The following is a 10123-nucleotide window of genomic DNA, read 5'->3' on the forward strand; positions in this document are numbered from 1 at the left end:
ATCTCAGTGGACACAGCAGGTACGGCACTTGGATTGCGCTGGCCCTGCAGGGGAGATCCTGTGATCTCCCCTGCTGGCCTTGGTCATACGGCCATCGCGGCCCACTGGGCATTTGCACGATGGCCAGTCCGGGCCTGGTGACGAATATCTATCTGCAAAAGGTATTACATGTCATCTAAGAATCCAGTTAATTAGGATGGGTACGCATAAGGATACGGTTATTTGATTCTTTAAAATAAGTGTAAAAGTGTAAAAAGGGATGTGACTTAATCACCATTCTTCCCAATCTATTATTAAAGCCATACGTTATAATAATGCTCACATATATTTAAATGAATACATTCAGAAAGAGGCTTTTCTTAATACACACGGGAGTCTGGCCTGGAATTCTGGGTCAAAGGTTATAATAATAATGAGCCTTCATCATTGATATACAATGGACATATGTTCTACATCTAATGTTAGATGTCTAGGTAATTTGCAACTAATACAAGAATGTATGTATTACATGTGACAGGTTCCTCTGCCTCGCAGTACTTTTATTTCCCTTACATTTCATCTGTTTGTTCGTGCATTTCCCTGTCCGTATGGCCCCAATATTATTGTAACATTTTACCGAACGGCCGGCCACCCCAGCAGGGAAGTGTGCTGCTTGTTAACCTCTTGGCCTCATTATAACGTTGCGGTTAACCGCAGACACTTCCCTTTGTTAATGGGCGGCTGTGTGGTCGTCATTCGTATGAAGGAACACGAGGCGGCGGCCATCTTGGACATACGGATGCTCAGCTGTGGTTGTCGACGATTCTATGGATCTAAAAATGGCTACTCTGTTCATACGAACAGCGCTGAAGCCGCCTACCTCCCTTCATCTGGTTTCTCTCTTCATACAAACAGCAGGCTGTTCGGCACATTTTTATACGAACGGAGCTACCCCAGATAGCTTTCCCATGGAGCCCATTCATATACCGAAAGACTATGTGAAAGAATTTGGCTCCATGGTGATTGAACTGTAAGTGTGTGATCAGAGCGCCATTCGGTAATAATGTGCGCTCACGTCTAAGCTATCTGGGGATATGTTGAATGTATACATTCTGTTCGCTAATTCCTATATTATATATTTTTATGTTTTTATCACCATGTGGAAAGTGGAGTTTAGCCTCTATCCTTGGAGATAATTGAATTACTCCCCAATTATCTCCAGGATAGAGGGGAGAGTTTACAGCATGCTGGTGGGAGTGTTTAACTCTGTAATGTTATGATGGTGGAATCAGGTATGCCAGATTCCTGCTTGACCCTCAATGCAGAGCCTCATCTCGTACTTGGGGGGGATTTATTCGTATGGTTTTCTCTGTTCGGCTGATTGGAGCACTTAGTAGCTGCCTTTTCATTTGGAAGGGGAATCTCCTAAACGGCTTTAACCCCTTTTCTACCCGGGGTGCCGTTACAGCTAATAATAATATTACAAAGATAAAATCCAACAACACATTAGATATTTTAAAGCTCATTAAATATTTTTAAGAAGGCTGAAATTTGACTCCAAATTATGAGTGGCATATGAGACAAAATATTTTTTTTCAATTTGACAATTTTTATTATTTTGTATGCGACCCCTTGGGGGTCGGTTAAAAGGTCAAACGGGGAACAGAAAAGAAGCAGGGTGGGGGAAGATAAAGAACCTTTATACAATTAACACGTGTTTATAAGCAAATGTATATTCACACCATTCGGTTGTCCTCCTAGTTGCGCCCCCCCCCCCCGCCCCGCTACCTTTATGCTACACTCCAACTTATTTTTCCAGTTGTAGGTTTCCCTTGTCTATTCTTTAGGGTCTGTTGTCCAGCTTGGGCTGTTGTGCCCTTTGGAATGGCTGAGGTCAGCAGCGGGTAATCAGTCAGGTGTGTTGTCCTTTGTTTATCTGGGTAAGTGGCATATGGAAGGGGGGTCCCTGGGGTTTGGTTGACTGATGTTCAGGTCATGTGCCCGCCCTGCCCGAGGGTGGTGTTCTTTTTGATCCTATTGTGACACCTTCCTGTGCTATTGGTGGAGGGCCTCTCTGCGGATTTTTTTAGTCTACCTCTGGGGTATGTCTAGGTGTCGTGGGCCCATACATTTTTGGTGTGCCTATGGTCTTATTTGGTATATAGGATGGTCTCGGTGCGATTGTGTGTTCCGTTAGCATTCTGTCGCTTGCTAGTGAGTCAATATTAAGGGGCCAGGACTTAGTATTCCTGTGGAAGGTCCGCAAGGCACTCCATCCATCGCGTCCCTGTCTCGGAGATGTATTTTTTGTCATGCATTTGTATTTGCGACATTGCATTGCAGTCGAAGGTTGTCGTAATCTGTCTTTTCAGGTCCCATGTGCTGGGTGCCCTAGTGGATCTCCATTCCCTCGCTATTGTAGTAAGAGTCGAGATCAGTATATGGAAGATCAGGAACCCTGTGTCCCATTTAAATGTGTCTAGGGTTAGGAACAGGAGTCCCGATGCTGGTTGCAGCGTAAATTGTGTGCCCAAGTCCACCATATGTGACGCATAGTTCCACTTTCTGTGTTACACCTCCAGCATTTTGCAGAGGCGGTGGGGTAGATTTTTGCCAGTCTGTCTGGTACTATATACCATCTGTGTAGTAACTTCCTCATTTGTTCCAAGTGTGCTGTGCAAGCTGTTTTCCCTTTATGTGCTGTGTAGGCTTTGTGCCAGTATTACATGGTGTATGTGGTGTGTAAGTCCGCGTACCACGCTAGGACATGGTTGTCCGGTACTTCCTCTGCCACTGCCAAGTGGTATGTTAAAGAGATGGTCTTGCAGGGAATTTTGGAGGACATACATATCTCCTCTAACCAAGTGAATGTGTGTGAAACTCTTGCGTGGGGGTCAAAGACCCCAGAAGGGACTTGAGTTGTAGGTAGGGGAATATCGCTTTATTTGGTAGGTCGTATCAGGTTTGTAGGTCCGGAAACGCTACCATGGTCCCTTTAGAGAAAAGGTGATGTAACCTTGTGCACTCGTGGAGCTGCCATGGTCTATATTAACATGGAGGTTGGGGGAAGTAGCCTTTCACTCTCTAACAAACAGAACATACAACCACAATGTATCCTGAGTTGCCGGAAAGTCATCATATGCACGTTGACTGCTACTATCACAGTTACTATTTACTGTGTGTCAGCATGATCACAATTCACAAAATATATTTTATTTCTATGTTAATGCACAATACAATTTTAGAGACATATCACCTGTGTGAGATCTCTGATGTTTATCAAGATTAGGTTTAACGAAAAATTATTTTCCCCATTCAGAACGTGAGAACGGTTTCTTTCTTGTGTGCGTTCTCTGATGACTGACAAGATTTGAATGATGCCCAAAACATTTTCCACATTCAGAACATGAGAACGGTTTCACGCCTGTGTGTGTTCTTTGATGACTGGCAAGATTTGAATGTTGCCGAAAACATTTACCACATTCTGAACATGAGAACAGTTTCTCTCCTGTGTGAGTTCTCTGATGACTGACAAGCTCTGGTTTACGAACAAAACATTTCCCACATTCAGAACATGAGAACGGTTTCTCTCCTGTGTGAGTTCTCTGATGACTGACAAGGTCTGGTTTACGAACAAAACATTTTCCACATTCAGAACATGAGAACGGTTTCTCTCCTGTGTGCGTTCTCTGATGACTGACAAGATTTGAATGATACCCAAAACATTTTCCACATTCAGAACATGAGAACGGTTTCTCTCCTGTGTGAGTTCTCTGATGACTGACAAGATTTGAATGATACCCAAAACATTTTCCACATTCAGAACATGAGAACGGTTTCACGCCTGTGTGTGTTCTTTGATGACTGGCTAGATTTGAATGTTGCCGAAAACATTTTCCACATTCTGAACATGAGAACGGTTTCTCTCCTGTGTGAGTTCTCTGATGACTGACAAGCTCTGGTTTACCAACAAAACATTTTCCACATTCAGAACATGAGAACGGTTTCTCTCCTGTGTGAGTTCTCTCATGACTGACAAGCTCTGGTTTACCAACAAAACATTTTCCACATTCAGAACATAAGAACGGTTTCTCTCCTGTGTGACTTCTCTGATGATGGACAAGAACTGCTTTATTAACAAAACATTTTCCACATTCAGAACATGAGAACGGTTTCTCTCCTGTGTGAGTTCTCTGATGACTGTCAAGCTCTGGTTTACGAACAAAACATTTTCCACATTCAGAACATGAGAACGGTTTCTCTCCCGTGTGAGTTCTCTGATGACTGACAAGCTCTGGTTTACCAACAAAACATTTTCCACATTCAGAACATAAGAACGGTTTCTCTCCTGTGTGACTTCTCTGATGATTGACAAGAACTGCTTTAGTAACAAAACATTTTCCACATATAGAACATGAGAACGGTTTCTCTCCTGTGTGAGTTCTCTGATGACTGACAAAACTTGAATGATGCCGAAAACATTTTCCACATTCAGAACATGAGAATGGTTTCTCTCCTGTGTGAATTCTCTGATGAGTGACAAGCTCTTGTTTACGAACAAAACATTTTCCACATTCAGAACATGAGAACGGTCTCTCTCCTGTGTGAGTTCTCTGATGACTGACAAAACTTGAATGATGCCGAAAACATTTTCCACATTCAGAACATGAGAAAGGTTTGGGGTTTATGTTTACGATCTCCTTTGAGAAAATATAGGAATCTGAGCAAATGCTTGATTTTTCAGAGTTAAAGTCCTTGGTGCTGTTATTAAAAGATTTCTTCATAGCTTTGCTTTGTGTATTTCTGTTCTTGTCACCACTTTCAGCATAACCTCTCCTTACAAATACACCTGAAAGAAATATACCGGGAGTTAAAGGAAATCGGCCACTATAAATTATTGTTTGCCATTCCAAAAAAAAATAAAAAAATGTAATAGATAAGAAATACGACCATCAGGTGTCATAGTTGTGGAGTCTTGATCATTATTTAATGTGTAGTTTGCAATATATATATATGTACAAATACAAAAAGAGAAGTCCTGCGCTTAAGCAGCAGAAAGAAAATGTTACTTGCGCTTTCTCCTTAATCCCTATGTATATTTAGACAAATGGAGGTCATTTAGTTGCTCCAATGGCCATTGGAGGGATGCCCGCCTGCCAACGTCAAGGCAGACCCCCCTAAGCGGGTCCTAACACTAAGTAACATTTTCTTTTCTTTGGTTTTTACTATATATTGGGGCTGATGTGTGTTGTAGTCCTTGCTGCTTAAGCGCAGGACTTCTCTTTTTGTATTTGTATTTACTTTGTATCACACAGCCTGGTTACAATGCTGCTACCCATCCCATGTGTTCCCTATTAAGGGTTAATAAGTAAAGGGGTGTATATAAAAAATACCCCTTTCTGTCTCATTAGAGATATCTTTGCCAGAAGCTCAAGGAAGCAGGCTGAAGGGTCAGTGTTAGGACCCGCTTAGGGGGGTCTGCCTTGACGTTGGCAGGCGGGCATCCCTCCAATGGCCATTGGAGCAACTAAATGACCTCCATTTGTCTAAATATACATAGGGATTAAGGAGAAAGCGCAAGTAACATTTTCTTTTCTTTGGTTTTTACTATATATTGGGGCTGATGTGTGTTGTAGTCCTTGCTGCTTAAGCGCAGGACTTCTCTTTTTGTATTTGTATTTACTTTGTATCACACAGCCTGGTTACAATGCTGCTACCCATCCCATGTGTTCCCTATTAAGGGCTAATAAGTAAAGGGGTGTATATAAAAAATACCCCTTTCTGTCTCATTAGAGATATCTTTGCCAGAAGCTCAAGGAAGCAGGCTGAAGGGTCAGTGTTAGGACCCGCTTAGGGGGGTCTGCCTTGACGTTGGCAGGTGGGCATCCCTCCAATGGCCATTGGAGCAACTAAATGACCTCCATTTGTCTAAATATACATATATATATATATATATATATGTATTATATGGTATGGTGCATATATATATATATATATATATATATATATATATATATATATATATAATATGAATGTAAATTTAGCTGTATAAAATAGGTGTATGAAATATTGCAGGCCTTTTTGCTTAGATTTGAAAAAGTTAAATTTTCAATGACATTTCCACAAGGTTAACAGCTAAAAGGTTGAAGTTAAATTAGAACAAACACATGTGTTGTCAGTCAAATGTATACAAAACACTTCACTTAATTTTGAAGCTAACTATAGGCAGAGCCATCTAGGGTATATCCCAAACTTAGATATTCAATACATTACATCATGCAACAAGTTAGAAAACCTTTTTGGGAGTATTACACAGGTGGGGGCTGCTTTATGGAGGACAAAATGGCTATTTAACTGAAGGAGAAAGAGTGTGACGTTGTCATTCATTCATTCATTCATCTACTCTTACTCTACCTGCTGTCACCACACATCTGAAAGGTATACAGGGACATATGCTGTAGCCACTAATACATTTGGTAAGATTCATTATTTACTGACTATTGTTGCATTCTGTAACATTCATTCAATACACTTTTATCTTATATTTATTTGAGTCATTGTTTCATTTATTACAATATTATTACAGTGCCTTTTGGGTCTTCAGACACTGGATTATTTTAGTGATAGTCAAGTTATCATCTAGAATGGTTAAGGAAAACAGTATTTATAAGTAATTTGGGAACGGAAGGGTCTGCTCCGTATACAGCTATAGATTGCATAAAGACACACTAAGCTTAGAATGACCCGGAGTGACCTTTTGTCGGTTAAGGTCCACATCATACCTGAAGCGAGCCATAACTATCAATATTGAAGGATCACCGAAAACCGACAATAGTTACTGAGAAGAAATTAAAGCGGCACTGTCATGCCGAACTTACCTTTCCCCAATCGATTTCTCTACCTCTGTCAGGATCTATTATACATTTCTTCCTGTCTGCTCTAGTTTTCTTTAAAACATAAGATAAAGTAGGGACTACTTGCCTTATGGAGGTTTCCATAACCAGCTATGACCAGTGGAGGAGCAAAGTGTGCTTTGTATCCGGTGGTCAGATAATTGTTCCCATAATTCTTAGCTTTCCTCCCTCTTCCCGCAATGCTTCCTGTCAGTATTGCTGAATGTCCTGTCACTTGAACAGTACGCCGGCAAAACTGACAAACTGTGTCCTAACAGAATGAGAACAGTTTATCCATTCGTGTTAGAATGCAATTCAGGACTTTGTATCCGAATTTCATTTGAATTAATGAAACTCCGATCCTATTCATTGCCACTGCAAGATGCAGCCACTTAGTAGATAGCTCCCTAAAACCGTGGTAATCAGGAAGTTATCTACCAAAACTGGTCTTTCAGCCACATTTACTAATACTAAGTAAAGGTTACTTAGTAATAGTCAATTCTGCCCCTACTCGCTATATCGCAAATAGGGGCATGTCTTGTAAACAGTGTGTGACGAAGTGCCCTTCGCCACTTGTGCCTGGAGAAGAATAATTGCCAGCCTTTTGCCTACTGACTGAGGTGTATGGTCCTTCAAAAACAATTTTTGGTCTTATGGACTTTTATTGGAACAGTGCCCCTTTAAAACTGTGTCCCCAGAGTCCCCAAACTGTTAAAATATTTTGTGCATGTAAATTTCCCGTATGGTTTGGTAAATGGGGCTTACCAAACCAATAACCTAACAGGCGGACCACACACAAGTGGAAGTGTGCAGTCAATTTACCTCCCAGGCTGGTGGTTAAATGCAGGTTAATTGCCGACCACTGGGTGGCCGCCATTTGTACATTCGAACACATGGTTGCGGCCATCATTATTTACTCGAACTCGGTCAGCAGTGTGTGCCGTCAAATTCATGGAACTGAAAACAGCGACACAATGGCACGAACAACGCTGACCCTTTACTTCTCAGCAACTTTGACGCTTTGGCTGGAATCGAAGTGCGTTCAACGATTTGATTGCCATGTTATACTAGGCTATTTGCACGAACGGCCACGGCCATTTTTTCAGTGTAAAATAGACCACTGCACAGCCTAAACTCTGAAACTCTTTTGGGCAGGAAAGCCATGCTTGCGGTCGGTCAAATAGGACTTCCAGCTATCTTTTTAACCACTGCCCAGATTTATATGATTTTTGGATGTGTCTGTATGCTGATTCATAATGATTTTTTTTTATGGGAATTATATGTATATTTTAGGAGTTATTAATATTGTGGAATACAGTAGCTTTCCTGCCTGTGATAATAAAGTTAATCCATTGTGTTGAGGTAATTGAATCACAGGCAGAGGTGAGTGTTTGTGTGTATTTGCTGGGAGTGTCTGACTGTATTGTACGTTGTTGATTGGCTGTTCCACAAGACAACGTGGGTTGTAAATATGTATAAAAGAAGCAATACAACCTCAGTTCATTCTGTTCCTGCTTAACCCTCAATCTAGAGTCTTGTCTCTTATTGGGGGAATCACTATATCACTGCAATGGATTGCTATGCTCTGCCTGCTCCCCTGGATAATCACTTCTAAGCCCTTTTAAGAGCTTGTTCCTGCTTCACTCTCTTGGAGGAGAGGATCACCCACTGGAGCCTGGAGCCTTGTCATAGGTCCAGAGTGGATAGAAGATGGCGAGGCCCCAACCAAGCTGCGGCAATTCAAGGGGTCCGCGGTAGTTATGGTGTTGGCTGAGTGCTTGGAGCCCTCAGTAAGCACTAGGAGCATCTTTCACCGGAGGTACCCAGTCCGGGTGCCAGGTGATTCATTACACAGTGAGCAGCCAGTGGCGGGTGGGGGCCCTATTGTCCTTCCCATCAGCCCCCACCGCTGGGAACCGGGTGGGGGTGTGGCAGAACCAACCTCGCCACTGTGCATTGGAGGAGCCTGGTTGCCCGTCTGCCGCCTTTAGACTATGGCCCCATGTTGAAACGCTTGATTTTCCCCTGCAAAGACACGAAACCCGGGTCATTTGGTGCTTGCCCTGTTTGAGCGGTGATACCCCAGATAGCTATGCCATGAAGCCTATTCGTGTAATAAAAGACTTTGGCTCCATGGCAATTGAACTGTATGTGTGTGGTCTGATCGCCATTCAGTAATAATGTGTGCTCAGACCTAAGCTACCTGGGGATATGTTGCATGTCTGTATTTGATGTAATAAATGTAACCTTGTGTATTTTACTGTCTTTTTACTGCCATGTGCTTAATGGTGTGTTGCCTCTGTCCTTGGAGATAATTGAATTACTTCCCAATTATCTCCAGGATAGAAGACTCTGTGGAACTGGTTTTGGGCAAAAAAAACATGCTTCATTTGGTCACAAAGGACTTTGATCTATCTTTTTCACCAATGGACCCATTTAGATGATTTTGACGTATGTTTGTAATGGGAGTATGCTGATTTGGAAAATTAAAGCTTTATGTGAATGTGATGCATACTTTCAAAGTTATGAATAATGTGGAAAAACTGTATTCCTCTGCCTGTGATAATTATATTACCCATTGAGTTCAGTAATCAGATCACAGGCAGAGGGGAGGATTTTGTGTGGGAGTGTCTGTGTGTATTGTACGGATTGATTGTTTGTTCTGTAAAACCCTGTGGGCAATACTTTGTTTGTGGATTGGGAAACAAAGAGGCTGTATGTGCCAGTACAGTCAGATTCTGCTTGACCCTCAAAACAAAGTGTTGTCTCGTTATTGGGGGATTTGGAGTGTAAGCTAATTGTATGCTTTTCCTGTTCGGCTGTTTCCCGGGTTCATGTGTTTCCTGTTCGGGAGTTGGAGGATTTGTGTAGTTTGCAGTTCGGGAGATTGGTGCTTACAGTAGCTGTCTGTGCATCTGGAAAGGGGAATATCGCCTAAATGGTTTTTAACCTCTTGTGTGCAAAACGGTTTGTTACAGGGGGCCCTAAAGGATCGAGGGGGAGGACCTATTATCCTGCCCAAGGCTCCCACCCCTGAGCGGCCCTAAATAAGAATGTGAAGGGGGGAGCCACTGTCTTTCCCCAGCCCCTACACATGCGTGGTGGGTGGGCCCCTAACTATAAGGGGGCCTATTGTACTCCACCCCAGCCTCCACCCCTAATGGGGGTCCTAAATTAGAACATGGGGTGGGATCTACTGTTCTCTCCTCGGCCCCCACCCCTAAAGCGGCAGGTGGGGGCCCTAAATAAAC

The 10123-nt window shown here is 42.4% G+C and overlaps 1 protein-coding gene across 1 annotated transcript; it reads right to left on the minus strand.

Annotated features, from left to right (window-relative positions):
- Positions 1 to 3281: 3281 nt before the first annotated feature.
- On the minus strand, positions 3282 to 4794 carry LOC134569272 (oocyte zinc finger protein XlCOF7.1-like). Its single transcript, XM_063428188.1, has one exon. The coding sequence runs from the start codon at positions 4761 to 4763 to the stop codon at positions 3282 to 3284; it is 1482 nt and encodes a 493-aa protein (XP_063284258.1). The 5' UTR covers positions 4764 to 4794.
- Positions 4795 to 10123: the final 5329 nt, after the last annotated feature.

This window comes from Pelobates fuscus, chromosome 7 (assembly GCF_036172605.1).
Source record: "Pelobates fuscus isolate aPelFus1 chromosome 7, aPelFus1.pri, whole genome shotgun sequence".
Taxonomy (NCBI): domain Eukaryota; kingdom Metazoa; phylum Chordata; class Amphibia; order Anura; family Pelobatidae; genus Pelobates; species Pelobates fuscus.